The sequence below is a fragment of the Mastigoproctus giganteus genome, chromosome 11 (assembly GCF_048544385.1).
Source record: "Mastigoproctus giganteus isolate SK-2022 chromosome 11, ASM4854438v1, whole genome shotgun sequence".
NCBI classification, from domain to species: Eukaryota; Metazoa; Arthropoda; class Arachnida; order Uropygi; family Thelyphonidae; genus Mastigoproctus; species Mastigoproctus giganteus.
In genome coordinates this window covers 73,757,293-73,776,882 of record NC_143585.1, presented here as the reverse complement: position 1 = coordinate 73,776,882, position 19,590 = coordinate 73,757,293, and the positions used below count along the sequence as shown (strand labels likewise).

Sequence of the window (19,590 nt, the reverse complement as noted above, 5' to 3'; positions counted from 1 at the left end):
AAACGGACCATAATCTGCCACGCTGGTCCAGTGCAGGTTGGCAGATCGACCGTATTCAGCAGTCAGGGGCTTGAACCCCGGTCTACTCAAAGAGCATGTGCTACTGCACTCCCGCCCCTGACCACTCGGCTACGGACAACATATTACCTGATAACCAGTAACAATGATGGTGGACTAAGTTCTATCAGAGTCATTAACAGAAAAAAACAACTGAAATTAAGATATTAAAGGTTAAATCAAAGGAAAGGTTAACATACCTTTCAGATAGGCAAGAAATAATTTTGATATCATATATTTGGATTTCAGGAAAGCTTTTGACACTGTTGCGCATGGAAGACTATTGTACAAATTGGAGCAGAATGGTATTAAGGGTAAGTTGCTACAATGGATAAAAGGATGGTTGAGTGGGAGAAGACAGAGGGTGGTAAATAATGGGTGCTGCACTTCGGGGAGTAATGTTATTAGTGGAGTCCCACAGGGTTCGGTGTTGGGTCCTCTGTTGCTTTGTATATTTATCAATGATATTGATGAAGGTATATCAGGCTTAGTGTCGAAGTTTGCAGATGATACAAAGGTTGGCAGGGTTTGCAGATGATACAAAGGTTGTTAATGACAGTAATGGCAGTGTGCTACTGCAACAGGATCTAGATTATTTGGGCAGATGGGCTAAGAAGTGGCAACTGAAGTTTAACCTTGACAAATGCAAAGTACTGCATATGGGTAGAAGTAACCCCAGAAAAAACGTACCAACTGTGTGGTACACTTAAGGTGGTAGAAAATGAAAAAGACCTGGGAGTAATTGTGCAGTCAGATATGAAGTTTTCCGAGCAAAGCAGACAGGCTGCCAGGGCAGGTCATGGGGTTTTGTCAATGATATATAGGAATTTTGCTAGCAGGGAGAAGGAGGTGATTGTCCCTCTGTATAAGGCAATGGTCGGGCCACGCCTTGAGTACTGCATACAGGTCTGTAGGCCTCATTTTAGGAAGAATGTAGATTTGCTTGAGCGTGTACAGAGAAGGACAACAAGATTGGTGAGGGGAATGAAGGGGTCCTCTTACCAAGAGAGGCTTAAGTTCTGCAAATTGCAGTGGCTGGAGACTAGGCAGTTGTGCGGTGATCTGATTGAGGTGTATAAGGCTTTGGATGGGTTGAGCACGCTGAATTCTGATGGGATCCTTCCACTTGTTCAGATTACGAACCTAAGGGGGCATAAATTCAAATTAAGAAAAGACAGATGTAGAATAGATGTGCGGAAATTTGCCTTTAGCCAGCGGATGGTTAATTGCTGGAACAAACTTCCATCTGTCGTTGTGGAAGTTGATAGGTTAAATAAATTTAAGGAGGAACTGGACAGGCATTTGGAGGGAATGGTGTGATTTTTTTTTTTTTTTTTTTTGGCTGATGCTGCATAAGCTCATACACTTGCTTTCTTGCATCACATGCCACTACTACTACTACCTGTCAAAACGTAACATAAGGGCCAGATATTTTTTTCATCTAATGTTCTAAACACATACAAATAAAAGAATTGCATTTATAACATTAGGTGAAAAATATTGTTCATGACTTAAACTAAGCATAAGCTGATCAACCTTATGTCAGCTTTTCAGTACAAGCATTACATTCGGTAGGTCTAAAACTGAAAAAAAAAATAATAATAATAATAATAATAATATCCACTTATTTGAAAAATAACAAACTACACCGAAAACCAGAAAACACAAGTCGGGAAACTTCTAACTAAATCAAAAGTGGGTAAGTAGGCATACTTTTAAGGTAATTCTGAGAAAAAAGCAATGAGTTAGCGCTCAATGTGCAAACGGTGAGGAATTTTTCCCAAGCATGGCAGGAAGGAGTTTATGGCCTGAAGCCTGTCAATCAATTCCAGCCTGAAAAGACTGAGCAACACTCATGGCATAAAGACTGTAAAACACTCTTGGCAAGTGCAGGCCATTTTGAGAATTCTTCTCAGAATGGCCTGCACTTGTTGAAAGAAGAGACTGATTTTTGTAGAAACAGGATACCTGAACAGAAGAGGTATAAGAATATTTGTTATTGAGACAGCAGTAATTATTTTAGGAAACTACAAAAGCCAGGAAGGAAAACAGAAAGCCCAAAAATTAATCTACCTAAAAGCATAGGTAGATTCATTCTTGCATCACTTTAGCATTAGCAGAGGCATACAATGCAAGAAAACAAGCTTATGCAGCATCAGCCAAAAAAAACAAAAAAAAACTCCCATTTCACTCATCCATTTGTTCCAAATGCCTGTCCAGCTCAGCCTTAAATTTATTTAGGCTATCAACTTCCACATCAAAAGATGGAAGTCTGTTCCACCAATCAACTACCTGCTGGGTAAAGGCAAATTTCCGAACATCTATTCTTTTTTTTTTTTTTTTTATGAGAACCCCAAACACGAGAGGTATTAGAACCTATAGTACTTAGTACCGTGCTTGGGTTGGAGGTTGAGAGGACGAAAGAAGATATTTGTTGATATTGGACTTGAACTTCTGTAGATTGTAATTTTCAGGAAATACGTATGAAGGAAGGTTGTTCCAGAAAACGGCAGTTGAATGAATAAATGAGGAAGATGAAAAGTTGGTTCTGTGGGTTTGAAGTTGGACAGTAAATGGATGTTGGCTGGTGGCGGCACGTGTTCGGACTGTTTTGAAAGAGAGAGCGGGAATTATAGAAGCCAATTCAGAAGAACAGTGCCCATGGAAGTACCTGTAGAAGAGGCATGCAGCAGAAACAGTGCGTCTATTAGAAAGCGAGTGGAGAGACTCTGTTAGAGATGAATCATTAATTAACCTAACTGCCCTCTTCTGAATGGAATCAAGAAGCCTGAGAGAGGTTTTGGGGGCACCACCCCAGATGTGAGAACAATATTCCATGGCAGGGCGGATTTGCAATTTATACAGAGTGAGCAGCTGTTTGGAAGAAAAGTAACGCCGAGAGCGAAAGAGAAAACCAAGTTTTTTAGATGCAGAGGAAGCAATATTTGTAATGTGCTTGTGCCAAGAGAGATTAGAAGTCAGGGTAATCCCCAAAAGAGATATATCATTTTGCCTAGAAATCGGAGTGTCACTAAAGATAAGCATAGGAGCAGAAGAATCCTTTTTGCGAGATATAAGACAAGATTGAGTTTTAGAAGGGTTGAAATCAACTAAGTTGTCTTTGCCCCACTGGAGAATTACCTGAAGATCGGCATTTAAGGAATTGGCAGCAGATTTTCGAGAACTTGAAGCTGATTGAGCTGGACAAGGTTTCTCAAAATGGAAAGTTGAATGCAATGTGCTATCATCGGCAAAACTATGGATAGGATTTCCAGTCAATGGAAGAAGGTCATTGATGTTCAAGAGGAAAAGAGTGGGGGAAAGAACTGAACCTTGGGGGACACCGGCATTAGTGGAAAAGTTAGAAGACAGAGAGCCATCTACCATCACCCTCAGTGAGCGATCAGAGAGAAAACTGGATAACCAATTACTAAAAACAGTTGGCAAACCATAATATGGAAGCTTGTTTAGAAGACCTTTATGCCAAACACGATCAAAAGCCTTTGAGATGTCAAGAGCAACTACTTGTGTTTCACCGAACCTTTCCATTGAATTAGTCCATAAGTGGGTAACATAAGCCAGAATATCACCAGTGGATCGACACCGACGGAATCCATACTGGCGATCGTTGATCAGACGGAAGGTTTCTAGGTAGTTTAAGAGTTGGCGGTTAATTGATTTCTCCATTACTTTAGAAAGAGTAGAAGTAATTGCAATGGGACGATAATTGGATGGGAGGGATTTGTCACCCTTTTTAGGAACTGGCTAGATATGAGCAAATTTCCAAGCAGAAGGAAAAACACCTTTGGAATAAGAAAGTGAAAAAAGGCGGCTAAGAATAGGAGTAAGTTCAGGAGCACAGGTTTTGAGAACAAGTGGAGAAATACCATCAGAACCTGGAGCTTTCTTAGCATCAAGATTCATCAAAATCCTTCTGATATCCTTTTGACGGAAGACCACAGGAGGCATTGAATGGAGCGTGTTAGGAATGGTGGGAGGTGTTTTACCAAGATCATTAATACATGAGCTCGAAGAAAAATGGGATGCTAGCAGGTCAGCTTTATCCTTGGATGAAGTGACAACAGAACCATCTGGTTTGGACAGAGGTGGGAGCAGAGATGGGCAAAAGTTGCGGCCAATAGCTTTGGCAAGAGACCAGAATGCTCAGCTACCATTAGGGCAAGAAGCAAGTTTTCTACTCTTAGCCTGTTCAAACTCTAGTTTGGACTGATTAATAACTGCTTTACAATTGTTGCAAGCTTTGGTGTAGGCAGAAAATGAAACTGAAGAATTAGAAACAAGCCAATTACGATATGCAACATTCTTCTCTTGGACAGCCTTAGCACATTTATTGGAAAACCAAGGTTTAGATAAGGGACGAGATTTTAAAGTGGAGTGTGGGATAAAGGATTCCATTCCTGCAAGAATAATTTCACTGACACGATCTGAGCAAACATTGACATCAGAAGTTTTGAAACAGTAATCCGACCAAGGAAAAGAAGAAAAAGAAGTCTCGCAGGTCATCCCATTTTGCATTCTTGTAATGCCAAACAACACGAGGTTGGGAATAGCCATGAGATAAAGGTTCCATTGGAGAAGAGACAATCACCAAGTTGTGATCTGAGGTACCTAAAGGACCACTCACTTCGACTGTGTACTTGGAAGGGTTGTTTGTGAGAAAAAGATCAAGCGTACTGGTTGTATGATTAGGATTGTCCGGTATTCTTGTAGGTAAATGAACAATCTGTGTTAGGTCATTAGTAATTGCAAAAGCCTCAGCATCTCGACCTGCTGGATCGGTGTGACTAGAAAACGGAAGCCAGCTGGAGTTGTGAACATTAAAATCACCAAGGAAAATTACCTCACTGTTAGGAAAGTTGGACTGGAGAAAGTCAAGTTGCAAAGAGAGGAAGTCAAAGAGCTCCAAGTGATTAGTGGAGTTGGGAGAACGGTAGAGACAACAGATGAATTTGACACAATGAGGTAGAGAGATTTTAAGCCAGAGAAGATCAAAGAGAGGAGATTCCAAATTGCCAAGTCTCTGACAGGGAATATCAGAACGCACATATGCATAAGTACCACCTTTGAGGCGAAAAGAATCATACAGCGAATAATTTGGGCATCTGAGATGAGCAGTAGTTGAATCAACCGATAACTGAGATTCTGTCAGAAAAAGTACATCGGGTTTGGCAGACTGCAAGTGGAAATGGACATCGTTGAGATTAGAATTGAGACCACGTATATTTGTGAAATTAATTAGGAAGTGTTTTTGGGGAGGTTTAGATCTTTTCGCAGATAAGGTTGCTCTATTAGTTTGACAATTCATGGTGTATTCAATAGTAAGAAAAAGTGGGTGGGACATACTGTATGAAGTAATGAAATTTTTGGATATGGCGTACATGTGGTAAGAATATACCCAGATCCTTGACATAACGTGGCCTTGACAATGCTCCCCCCATACACACTACTCGGACTCCCTCCAGTCACTATCTGGCAGAGTAGAGGTAGCAAGATTATACACTGGGTGATCCGGAAGCCTCCTAGAGAGTTACCAATAGGTTCGGTCCGGTGTACTAACTAGCGGCCGGCCTGTGAACACCGTTTTAGAGCTGTACCCTCGAAATGTAAGGAATATTGGATCTCGCCACGACGTTCATCATAACATCAAAAGTCATCAATCATACTGCATGATGGAAGAGATAGGGAAGGGTTGACCGGAACTTAGCTCTAGAGACTAAACATGAGTTCCACCACTTCAAGCCTCCAATAAGCAAAGTGGTCGTATTTCACCGGTTGATGAGAGTCATCTACCACCTAGTACTGCCTGGTAACATAGAGGGTCGGCGTTCCTCCATGTTGTGTGGGCGCCACACCTCGACCCCTGCTTACGTTGGTTCACACCTGGGTGGTCACCCACCATGTACTTGTGCATGGAGGTTATACCCAGGATTACTAACAGTCCCACCATCGTGAAGGTGCAAGCAGAGGATTTGGTTGTCACAGACTGTCCGGACTTCGCCGAAATTGGGTCCACTTGACTTGAGTGTCACCCGAATATCAGTTCCATCAGCGTTTTAGACTCCCAGGTAGCAAGTACAGCTTGTCTGGCATATCTGAGAGAATGTCTGTGACAACCTCAAGGACCAAATGTGATGATTTCAGTAACAGTAATAGAATTCACCATACAATGCAAGAAAGCTACAGACTTTTGCTGCACTGTAAAAAAAAAAAAAAAAACAATGTAGGTAAGATACAAATTATGTGCTTCCCCCTCACATAGGTAACTATCCAGTTGACCTTTGAATTTATTCAAACTGCCAGCCTCAACTACCTGCAAAGGCAACTTGTTCCAGCAATCAATGACTCGCTGGCTAAAAGAAAACTTCCTATAATCTAGTCTAAACCATTCAAGATTTGTTGGCTATTTCTTCACAGGTCATACATCTGTCCTCTTCCAAAATGGTGGTAATAATGACTGCCAATGTGTTGTCCATAGATGTTCCCAGTCTATCCGAGCATTGCTTGCCTTCAACACTGGTCTGACCTTGATGGACCCTTTGAGACGAATGGAAAATTGTGCTATGATCTACTGTTGTTTCACCATACACTTCCTGCAACAATTCATAAATTTGTGTTCATGTTCAACCAGTTTCAATTTGGAGCAACATCACCATCCATTTTTAAAAGCCTCTACACAAACATTCAATGCAGAAACTCTGTTTTAAGCACGCTAATGTTGAAATTAAACTTCAAATTATTATCCTGATAAAAGGTTAGTCGTGCAGGTTTATGGAGCATATGCAGAGTATGAATTACTTTTGGGATAATCCTCGTAGGTAACTGCTTCTTATATCCACATTACAGGAACCCCACCAGAGGACAATATTCCTGACCTCATTTTACCATCAACTGCAAGGATGAAATTGATACTGATAATTTTTTCATTAAGTAACACACTAAGTTCCTTAATAAAGTTTACGGGCAATTGCTCTTAAGGTGCACAATGAACATGATATCTTAACTCCAAATGTGACTCAAATGATAAAATTTTGAGAACCATTGTTGTAGAAGCTATTCATCTTTTTATACCTTTAAAACATTACTATTCCAGCTCTAAACCAAAATGAATGATCACTGAACTAATGAAATCAGTAACAAAAAGAAAATACAGGGAATGAATATAAATTATCAGTAGACACTGATACACTATGACGGTAATAAATTAATCTGTAATATATATATATACACAGAGTGTCTCAAACATACATGGCATAACTTCAGGAATGAGTTCCTCATATGTAGACAATAAAAATATTTTATATCAACATAGTTCCTGAAATGCTTGGATTCCGAGTTTTGAAGGTCTATGACACTTAACTGTTCACATCACCTTATAGTAATTGTTCAAAATGCCCACCTTCTGCCTGAATACAGGCCTTACATTGACGTCTCATGGACTCGCGAAGACGATGCCAAATTCCTGGCATGTCTCGTATTGTCTCACAACCTGCCACAATTTGATTGCGGAGAGTTTCCACATCAACTACTGGAGTCAAATACACCAATGACTTTAAATGGCCCCACAAGAAGAAATCTAGTGGGTTTAAATCAGTGAGCGTGGAGGCCAGGCAGTTGGTCCTCCTCTACCTATCCACCGACTAGGAAACCTTTGATTCAGGTAATTGCGGGCTAGGTGGCTGAAATGTGCGGGAGCACCACCGTGCATGAAGTGTGCTTATCACCTGAGGAAGATAAGACATTCAGGTTAATAACTCGGGAACCAAGCATTTCCGGAACTATGTTGATATAAAATATTTTTATTGTCTACATATTAGGAACTCATTCCCGAGGTTATGCTGTTTATTTTTGAGACACCCTGTATGTATGTGTATGTGTGTGTGTGTGTATATATATATATATATATATATATATATATATATATATATATTTGAGTTGTGTCTGATGACTTTTAATTACTATTAAGGGATGTTAATGGAGTTATGTGCTACGTTAATGCTATTGTATAGGGACAATTAGCCATTATACGTGCATCGTTTTTATATGTACTAAACCTATATTTCTTATTATTAAATTTGGTTTTACATGGGAACATAAGGTTTGTGGTGACCACAACCAACCCACTAGTTATCTATAAACTAGCCCTGGAATGGATAGCCTAATGTACCACAGATACATATAAATATATAGTAATACATATAACACTTTGAAATTAATGTAAATTGGAGTAATTTGGAGAAATTAGAGAATTTAAGGAAAATTAACATTCTCCCTCTTGGCCATATATCTGCTACTTCCACAAGGGCTTTGAGCAGACACATAGCCAAACTAGAAGAATGTTTCATACATACCCATTTCTGTAATCTCTATATCAGTTTTACTAGGTTAACTTTAGGTCATAACTTAGGGGGGAAATTTTTTTGGAATAAGGTAAGTAAATTATATGTACTTAAATTTTTAATTAAACAGGGTGGTTTACGTAAAAGACAGCAAACTGTGATAGGAGATTCAAAGCCCTACGGGTATGTATCAGATTAAAATACCATTGTACCTCGCCTCCGTGTCCTGTATTGGTCAGACTGAAAATGTTCATTTTTCCCGCCTTCTTTTGGTTTTGTGTGTGTGTGTGTGTGTGTGTAGTTCTATTTGTTGCGCAGTCATACTAGATTTTTTCCCCTGGCATGGTAGTTAACTTGCTGTAGGCAAATACTAATCTTCTGCTTTCATGTGAATGGTCTGGATGTTACTTATAATTTATAGTTTGTAAAAGGTATATTATATTTACTTGTTTTTATGTAGGGTGAAGATACAATATGATTTTAATTCATTTAATAATAAGAAATAAAAGATATTAATATTTAGGAATTGAAATTAAAGTTAAAATTGATCATGTTATCCATAAGGCATGGACTGGCAATGCTTTTCTAATGCATGAAGGCCCAGAATGTGCCCTTGGGGATAACTATATACATATTTACAGCCTCCTTCATGTGAATCTGTGAAACTTAACCCTGTGGATTCCCGTAATGTTCCATATTTGTTATGATGCTGTAATAATTAATTCTAGTTATTAACTTTTGTGGAAAGTAATATTCTTGCATGGTGATAATAATCGGTGTCTTTAGTTTATAGTCCTGCAAGTAGGGGTTTCAATTTGGACATCCAGGTACCTTGCGGACAGGTGACGAGCCTCGTCAATGCACAATTAACCTGGGGTCCAAATGGGGGGGGGACTAATTTTTAGCTCTATAGGAGCATTTTTTTTCTGTGGAAAAGATTTTTACTATGATACTATTAGGATTAATTTCCTTCCACACATCTATCCTACAACTGTCTTTCCTCAATTTGAATTTATGCCCTCTCAGGCAATTATTCTGAGCAAGAGGAAGAATCCCATCAAAACTCAGCATGCTCAAACCATTCAAGGCTTTATACAAGGGGATAATCACCTCCTTATCCCTGCTAGAAAAATTCCTGTATATCATTGAGAAGACACCATGAGCTATTCTTGCAGACCATCTGCACTGCTCAGAAAACTTCATATCTGCCTGAACAATTACCCCTACGTACTTTTCATTTTCTGCCACTGTCAGTGTAGTACCACACAGTTGATACATCACTCTGGGGTTACTGCTTCCCATATGCAGTACATTACATTTGTCAATATTAAAGTTCAGTTGCCACCTCTCAGCCCATCTTCTCAAGTTTTCTAGATTATTTTGCAGCAGCTTACTGCCATTAGTGTCATTAATAACCTTGCCAACCTTTGTATCATCTACAAACTTGGTCATTAAGCCTGATATACCATCATCAATATCATTGATGAAAACAGAAAACAACAATGGACCCAACATTGAACTCTGGGGGACTCCACTAATAACATTAGTCCACGAAGAGCAGTGTCCACTGATTACCACTCTCTGTCTTCTCCCGCTCAACCATCCCTTTATCGATAGCAGCAATTTGCCTCCAATGCCACCCTGCTCCAATTTGTGCAGCAGTCTCCCATGTGCAACAGTATCAAAAGCCTTTCTAAGATCCAAATATATGATATCAAAATTATTCTTTACATCCAGTTCCTTTCTGACTACATCATAGTATCCAATCGAATTGGTCAGACAAGACTTCCCCTTAAAAACCCATTCTGTGTCCGAGCTATAACTGACGCCTTGTCTATAAAATCCTGCAATGCTTCTTTAACCATTGCCTCCATTAATTTCCCTGGAACTGAAGTTGAACTAACAGGTCTGTAATTACGTGTGTCTCCCCTCGATCCTCCTTTGTGGATTGGGGTCACATTTGCACATCTCCAGTCCAAGGAAGCTCTCATAATTATGGCTAAGGGTTTGCTTACTTACTTTGCTGCCTTGTTTAATATAACTGGATAGATACCATCCATGTGCCTTTCTTATGTTGATCTTCAACAATTTCTCCTCCACTTTCCTCTCAGTTATTACAAAATCATCTCGCTCACTGCCAGAGTTTAGTTCACCTCTGGCATTCCCCTTCCTGAATAACTCCTCATGTGTGATTGTAGATGCAAAATACTCATTTAGTTTGTTAGCCACCCGAGCAGGATCATCAATAGTTGAACCATCAATATCCAGTAGACCAATCTGATCCATCCCCTTCCTTCCAGAGTTTACATAGGTAAAGAACTCTTTGCTGTTTTCTTTGCATCCTTTGCTAAACATTTCTCATATTCTTCCTTTGCCTGCCTAACCTCCTTTGTGACTTGGTTACATACCAGTTTATATCTATCATAGGCTTCTGTGTCACCTGTTAATTTATATGTATCCCATGCATTTTTTTTTCTCTGCCACATGTCTAATTAGTTCATATGACATCCATTTAGGCCTAAATCTTGAACAATATTTCTTAGTTGGTATGAAAAGCCTAGTAGCTTCCAAGATTAATTCTTTGAATGCTTCCCATTTTGAATTTGCTGTTGGTAACATCATCAGTTGGTCCACCGTATAGAATATAAATACTGTCTCAGACCACCATAATCACCTTAATGAAAGCAAAAACCCTTCCCTTTATCCCTTATCGTAATTACCTCTTTGAGTAAATATCACTTCAGCACACTGTGATCACTGCCACCTAGTGGTTTCTTTATCTGCAGATTCTTAATGCATGAAGAATCACTACTGATAATCAGATCAAGAGTATTACTCCCTCTAGTTTCCTCCCGAACATGTTGCTGTAGAAAACAATCACCCAATAAATCCACAAAAGCCTTGCTAGTGTGTGAGTGAACAAACCAAAAATTCCAGTCAATCACTTGGAAATTAAAATCCCCATTATAAGACACTCTGATTTACTGGCCCACTCTATTTCTCTGCACAATTGCTCATTATACTCATCAGATTCATTAGGCCTAAAACACACACGTACTCTCATTTTTCCTTTCCCAGTGCTTATGTTACACTAAACAGACTCAACATTGCATTGTCCACCAACATCAACTGGATGCACTTCCTTAGATTTTATGTGTTTCTTAACTAACAGCATAACCCCCTCCTCCCTTCCTGTCCTGTCTATCCTTCCTGTACACACTGTACTCCGCAAATTCCAATTCTGCACTGCTTATGTCTGTGTGACACCACGTCTCTGATATTCCAACAATATCTGCCTTAGATGTCTTGACTAGCACTTCAAGCTCATCAAATTTATTAACCATACTCCTAGCATTGGTGTACATGCAAGTATACATGCACCTGTTTCTACTCTTAGTTACCCTTACACAGCCCATGTATTTACTTGTTCCACTATGACTCCCATCGGTCCTGGAAATCCCCATTGCCTTTCTTTCCATACTGCTGCTCAATTGCATTTTAATAGAAGCAGTGCAAGAATCACTTTTGCCTTTGCCAGCGGCTACTGTTAATCTATTAGTCCATGTATCCCCCCCAAGCTAGCAGTTTTCCAACCCACCTAACTCTGCCTCGATAGCATCAGCAAATATTCTTGCACCCTTTCTATTTAAATGTATCCCATCCCTGTAGAAGCAGTCTCTCCTGTTAACAAGACCAGACAAGGCTGAGAAAAATTCTACCCCTTGAGCCCTGCTTAATTTCTCCAGGGCCGAATTGATCGATGGGGCTCTCATCATATACTCCCTCCTATCGTGTCTGGGCAGAATTGCAGACACTTTCAAATTCAACCCTAACTCTCAGCTTTTTTTCAACATCGACCTGTACTTGTTAAGTAATTCTGCCATTCTCCTACTCTTAATATCATTAGAGCCAATGTATACAACAATATCACCATTTGTGCCCATAAAAGATGATATCTGCTCTACAACGTCATCAACCTTTGCCCCTGGCAGACATATCCTTGTCCTGTTCCACCTATCCTTTTTGCACAATATATTCCCCGTTTCCCTGACAATAGAGTCACCGACAATAACTAGTTCCTTTGGGACCAGTGCATTCTGCCTTGGGGGTTGCCACTGTGTTGCATGATGTTCAAGTGCATTAATAGGATTTCAGAAGTTTTTCAAAATTGTTAAGATCTAGGTGCCTATTCCTGTATTGGCTGTTGTATTCTTGCTTAACTTTGAAATTTTTCAATCCATTAGCGTGAATGGTTTCAGTTAGTTGAAAAATGGTGTATGTACACTATTTTTCAACTGCTTGGGGCTAGTGTAGGTGAAGTTTCTGATATTGGATCTATTATTCAATCCATATGGACAGAGTGATTTATATTGTAGAATAAACAGGTCTTCCAATACTTCCTTTTGACAGGGTTTTCCACGATAGCAAGTATGGCTATTGATATATTGGTAAAATTGTGCTTTTGAAAGTGTCTGAGTTCTATTTCATTGGTGTGTTTGTCTGTAGTATTGGAGCTATTGTCTTTGGCAGGTTTTTCACCATATTTCTTTATTTGTGATCAGTGTAAATTTAGTCTTATGTGTAATTCTGTACTAGTTTGCCCTATATATTGGATGCCACATTCTTTACATGTAATGGGGTATACAGGGTGTCTCAAAAATACAAGGCATAATTTCAGGAATGAGTTCCTCATATGTAGACAATAAAAATATTTTATATCAACATAGTTCCAGAAATGCTTGGTTTCTGAGTATTGAAGGTCTGTCTATGATACTGAACTGTTCACATCACCTTATAGTAATTGTTCAAAATGTCCACCTTCTGCCTGAATACAGGCCTCACATCGATGTCTCATGGACTCGCGAAGACAATGGCAAATTCCTGGCATGTTTCGTATTGTCTCACAACCTGCCACAATTCGATTGTGGAGAGTGTCCACATCAGCTACCGGAGTCGAATACACCAATGACCTTAAATGACCCCACAAGAAGAAATCTAGTGGGTTTAAATCAGGTGAGCATGGAGGCCAGGCAGTTGGTCCACCTCTACCTATCCACTAATTGCTCCTGATTTGAGTACATAGTTGAAATGGAAAACCACCAGATTCTGTCAGTATCTTGTGATGAAGGAAATCACCTGCGGAAGATAAGACATTCCGGTTAATAACTCGGGAACCAAGCATTTCCAGAACTATGTTGATATAAAACATTTTTATTGTCTATATATATGAGGAACTCATTCCTGAAGTTATGCCGTGTATTTTTGAGACACCCTGTATAACGTCTTTTGTATGGCAACATATAGGCGTATTATCGGTGCTTTGTAAGTGCTGGCTGTGCATGTATGGGCACATTTTACATAGTTTTCTGTTGCATTTTTTGAATTTAAGTAGACTGATGGTGTAGCCCAGGGGTGGCCAACCTATGGCGCATGCGCCAAACGTTGCACTTTGGAAGATTACAAGTGGCACATTTCATCATAAAATTTCTCAAGTACCCAAAGCCCATATTGCCGATTCTTTGGTTCTATTTCCTTTCATTTCAGGTCCTTCCGCACATGGCTTAAGACGCTCACCACCTTCTTTCCACTTACACGCACATAAACATGTCAATTCCCTCAATTTAGCAAAAGAAATAAATTAAATAGTCTCCAAAAAAATGCATTTCTGAATTTTGACCGTGGCTATGAAATGATATTGAAATGGCTATGAAAATATATTGAGCACCTAGTCGTCCATTTTTTTGTATGGCCGTTGCCTCCGGCGCTCGACTCTATGCACAAGTGGGAAAATAAATGCAATACGTGACTTTTTCAGGGGACTGAGAATATACAAATAGATCCTTTGTTGGAAGTATTTCGAGTTAAAAGGAAACAAGGAAATGATAAATTTGAGGTATTTTCATCTACGAGAAATTTCCATCAATCGCATTTTGCCAACTCAAGAAATAGTCATTTAGCATGCAGCATTGCATGCTAAATGACTGATTTCAGGAATAGTTAGGTCCTGCATAGTCATATTTAAGCCGGGGTGCAATTTATGCTGTGATACTCGTACAGAATTTTGTTCCAATTTGTTGTGTTATTCATGTTGTTAATAAGTTATATTAATATAAGGCTATGTTCTGTGGAAGTACTCCTATCTTCCCGAAGATATAACTATTTTTAGGTTTTCTTTAGTTGACTAAAATATAGTATATGAATTGATAAATATATATTGAATTTAATACTGTAGTCGATAAGCAAATCAGGGTACTACCAGTGTCTAATAAACTGGGTTTCATACTATTGATTAAAAAAAAATGTAGTGTTAATATCAAATAGCCAAAGCATCTAATATTAGGGAAAAATCAATTTATTGTGACACTTGGTAAGTAATAAATGCCAAAGACACTGGCAAAGAGGATAAAATGAATAATAAAGATTTTTTTTTTTTTTTTTTTGAATATGTAAAAATAAGGAAGGAAGGAAGTAATGGAACCACACTTGTCCACTAAAGGATAGCTTTAGCAAAACTGTTGTTGACTCCAAATAGATAACTAATCAGCAAAATAAATTTTGAATTCACAAGTTTTTACTTTGTAAAATAAATATTAATACCAACATAACATCACTTATTAATTTTAGAAAAACCCTAAATTATCACATGCGCATACATAAAAGATCTTCAGTATGCATTAAGGTTGTCAAAATATATAAAAAATTAATAAAAAGGGTTTTTTTTTTTTACCTTGCCAGCTTCTCTTTCATTGCATGCCATTATCACCACTTGGACCTCGCATTCCCAAATCATTCTCCAGAAATCAATCACAGTATTTGGAAGAGGACCCTGAGCAGCTATGTAGGCCATTGATCCACTGGCCCCCTGTTAAATTTCAGAAAAAAGAAAATTTAAACTACTTCATATAACAACAATAATTCACTATATAACAAATTTTCAAAATGGTTCTGTTTTTCTTGATGTTCTTTGTCAATTTGGGCAGGCTAATTCCGATTATAAAATTACTTTTTGTATAGAATCAATGGTTTGCCCAAAAACAAAAGAAAAGTAAATATGCAATAATATCAGATTTATTAACAATGTCTAACTTCCATACAGAATAGAGTATTAATATCTACTACAAATTAAAACCCTCCACATGTTTATCAAAAAATGAATTATTTAAAATTGTACATTTGAAAGGCTTAGTTTATTTTTTGGTCAATATGATCATTCTGAACCAAGAACCAAATATAGTTGCCTCTCACAGCTTCATCCCACCTCTTCTGGAGAAGAGGTAGGATGACACCTCTTCTCCATTGACAGGAGATTGGGGAAAATATGATGACTGTTCAATAAAAACTATTGTAATTTTTTTTATTTCACAACTTACCTTTAATAATCATTAGAATTAGTTTGTTTGTTATTTGGTTTTTAGGAGTATTAGCAACTAAGGCCATATTGCTCCGGGATATGCGGTGGTCATTCCGACCTTTCGGCATCCTCCGTATTAGAATTAATAGGGCCATTAGTAGATGCAAGAAAGCAAACTTATAAAGCATCAAAAAAAAAAAAAAATCTTCCCATTTTGCCTATTCATTCACTCCAAAGGTTTGTCCAGTTCTTCCTTGAATCTATTTAAGCTATCAACTTCCACAACGACAGATGGAAGTTTGTTCCAGCAATCAAAAATCGGATGGCCAAAGGCAAATTTCCGCACATCTATTCTACAACTATCTTTCCCCAACTTGAATTTATGCCTCCTCAGGTGCACAATCTGAGTGAGAGGCAGAATCCCATCAACATTGAGCTTGCTCTGACCATTCAAAGCCTTATACACCTCAATCAGATCACCTCACAGGTGGTGGTGGAGCCATGGCACTACCACTACCTTGAGCCTTTTGCTTTGCTGCTCTGAGGCATGATTTTGATTAAAATTCAATATAATTAAGATTGCTACACTAAACTTATATCCTAATGCAGTAATAACACTATGCACTGGTTATGCTATAAAGTTTACATTACTGAATATATATTTCAATTTCGAACTTACAGTATATGTATTTCATATCTCCTACCAAGTTTACATTATATGAATTCTGTATTTCCTATCAAGTTACATTTCAAGTTATATGTATAACGCTATAAAGTTACGTTTGTAAATTCTAAGTAGTTATATTAGATAATAAATTTAACTATCTATTGCCAACCTATGTGATTTGAACTCTCAAGCAACTTATTTGCAATACTATATCTCCACCAAATCACTAATACTAAAAGCTCTACGAATATTAATGTTGTACGTTATGGACCATGTGATAAAGTTTAGTTATTAAAATACATATGTAGCATTACAAATTATAGTTTATAAGCCTCTTCTGATACTGATTATACTGCTACAAAGCTACGTAGAAACCCCCAGTATCTGCTATATCAATACTAAAACAATGGCGGAAAAATTCGTTCTTATTGATAACAACACAATGCTAACAGAAGTTGACAATGGTTTTTAAGCAATTACAAGGGCCAAGTAAATAACAAATACACCTAATTAATCACAAAATAACAAACAAATACTAAACTAGTAAATTTAAATCAAAGTAAGAGAAAAACAATAATTTCAAATCAAAAAATGAAGTTCCACTTAGTGGCTCCTGAAAAAACATGTAGTTCTCTTAGTCTCATCAGCCAATCATATTCATCTATTCAACCATAATCATACATATTCTGATGGTCCTCTTCAAAGTAGTCCTCATCTGATAAAATGCACTTTCTCCAATGTTTCTGCAATTCTTGAAAAACAAAGTGGAAGTCATTTTTTGACATGCATTTGAAAATTGCCTCCGATGTGTTTACAACTTCTTCTAATGACTAGAAATGTTTCCCTCACAGCTCCTTTAACTATGGAAATAAATTTTAAAAATTCACAAGGTTCATGGTTAGGGCTGTAGGGCAGATGAGGAAGACATTTGGCATTACTGCTGGCTAAGTACTCGACGATGGTATGAGAAATATGAGGTCTTGCATTGTCATGATGCAGCATCTACTACTGCATGCAGTTGTGGTCATTTGTGACAAACATGATCCCACAAAGTGTGCAATACAGTTCTGTAATAAGGTCCCATAACAGTCGTATGACATGGCACAACATGCTAGTAAATCATTCCTTGAATGTCACAAAAAGAGATGACCGTAACCTGCAGAAGGCACTTTTTCTTTTTTCAGTGACATTTTTGCAATGACACACACCATCAAACAGAGTTTTATCACTTACTCTCTGGGTCAAAATGATGAAACCATGTCTCATCCACCATTATCCCCTTGTGAAGAACCTCGATCTTCAGTAACCATCCATTGCAGCTGCTGACAAACTTCTATACAAACTTGCTGTTGCTCAGATGCGAGTAGTCTCGTAACAAAGCATACACAAACGTGTAATATGCAAGTGGTCATGGAGAATACCATGAATGCTTCCTACTGATGTTCTCAACATCTCTGCCAGTTGCCTTACTGTTATATAATGATCTTCACTCACAATTACAGAAGCAATGTTTATGGTTTCTGTGGTGACAGTAGTGGTTGAAGCTCCAGGACCACTGATTTTTGTGATTGAATCACATTCATCTTTAAACATTCTAAACCATCTGCGAGCTGTGCTACATGGAAGTGCAGATTCACCATAAGCCTCTCTTAATATTTCATATGCTTCAGCTGATGTTTTCTTGAGACGGAAATGAAATTTAAGCAGCATAGTGTTACCCACTGTCATATCCATTGTTACATAGGCAAAACAGAACAAGTATAAACTTGACCGAATGCTAAAGTCACACCGTGCACACGAGTCCACCGTGCAGTTGTTATGGGATGCAGCTTGGCCTGGTCTTAAATTTTGCAGCTCAGCTAGAAATAGCAAGCAGTACGGTTGTTCATGAAAAATTATGATCATTCTTTATTGAACAGCTCTCGTATGTAAAATATTATAAAAATTTAAAAAACAGTTATGTCCTGATGGAATCTCTCCATGCTCTTCACTAAAAATGACCAAATCAGTGAGAGTGCAAGTAATGTAACTTGAGTAATAATTTGCATGCCATTTTTCTATAATTTTCGATCAACTTGTCAACTAGTTGTTTGTAATTTTCAGTCAATGTTACCAAGAAAGCCAATCACTACAAGGCAAAATGGCTGCCAGTTTTATCTCAAGCATCAGTAATTTTGTCTTTCAGTTCTCGTGAAGCCAACATTTGCTTAATTTGTAGACCAATAAATATTTCCCCTTTCACTTTTGCATCAGACAATTTTGGAAACAGATGCTTGGAGGCATCAAGCATATACTTCTAGAGTGTGACTAATACTGATTTCTTCATAAAGACCACTCAAATAAAAACAATAGCAAAGGGATTCTGCAACAATGTAAAAGTATTAGCAAAGGCCCATGATGCAAGAACCATTCAAGGCTTTATATACCTCAATCAGATCACCTCGCAGGCGCCTAGTCTCCAGACCTGTAATTTGCAAAACTTAAGCCTTTCTTCATAAGAGCAACCCTTTGTTCCATTCACTAATCTTGCTGCCCTTCTCTGCACTCGTTCCAGCAGCTCTACATCGTTCTTAAAACGAGGCCTCCAGACCTGTATACGGTACTCAAGGTGTGGCCTGACCATTGCCTTATACAAGGGGATAATCACCTCCTTATCCTTGCTAAAAAAATTGCTGTATATCATTGACAAGACACCATGCACTACTCTTGCAGACCATCTGCACTGCTCAGAAAACTTCCTATCTGTCTCCACAATTACCCCAGATCCTTTTCATTCTCTACCACGGTCAGTGTAGTAACCACACAGTTGATACGTTACTCCTTCCCATATGCAGTACTTTACTACATTTGTCAATGTTAAACTTCAGTTGCCACCTCTCAGCCCATCTGCTCAACTTTTCTAGATCCTGTTGCAGCAGCATACTGTCATTAGCTTCATTAACAACCCTGCCGACATTCATATCATAACATGCATAAGTGATACCTTTTTCTGTATGTGAAGTCTTGCAGCTGGGATCCAGTAGATTCTACTCTTTTAAATGAGATGTCAGGAGCTCTGCATCAGATTTGGTCAGACTCATGTCTCACACTAAGTCATCCAGTTATTGCTGATTATGGAAATGTGGTGCATTACTTGAACAGGCTCTGACATGTAATCC

General features: G+C 38.3%; 1 protein-coding gene across 1 annotated transcript in view; it reads right to left on the bottom strand.

Annotated features, from left to right (window-relative positions):
- The window catches only part of LOC150078126 (tyrosine-protein phosphatase non-receptor type 12-like), a 115,608-nt gene that overhangs the window by 4,918 nt on the left and 91,100 nt on the right, over positions 1-19,590 (bottom strand). Inside the window, exon 4 of the mRNA XM_090384472.1 lies at positions 15,142-15,276. Coding sequence (XP_090240598.1) covers positions 15,142-15,276 — 135 coding nt within the window. The remainder of the gene's footprint in view (positions 1-15,141; positions 15,277-19,590) is intronic.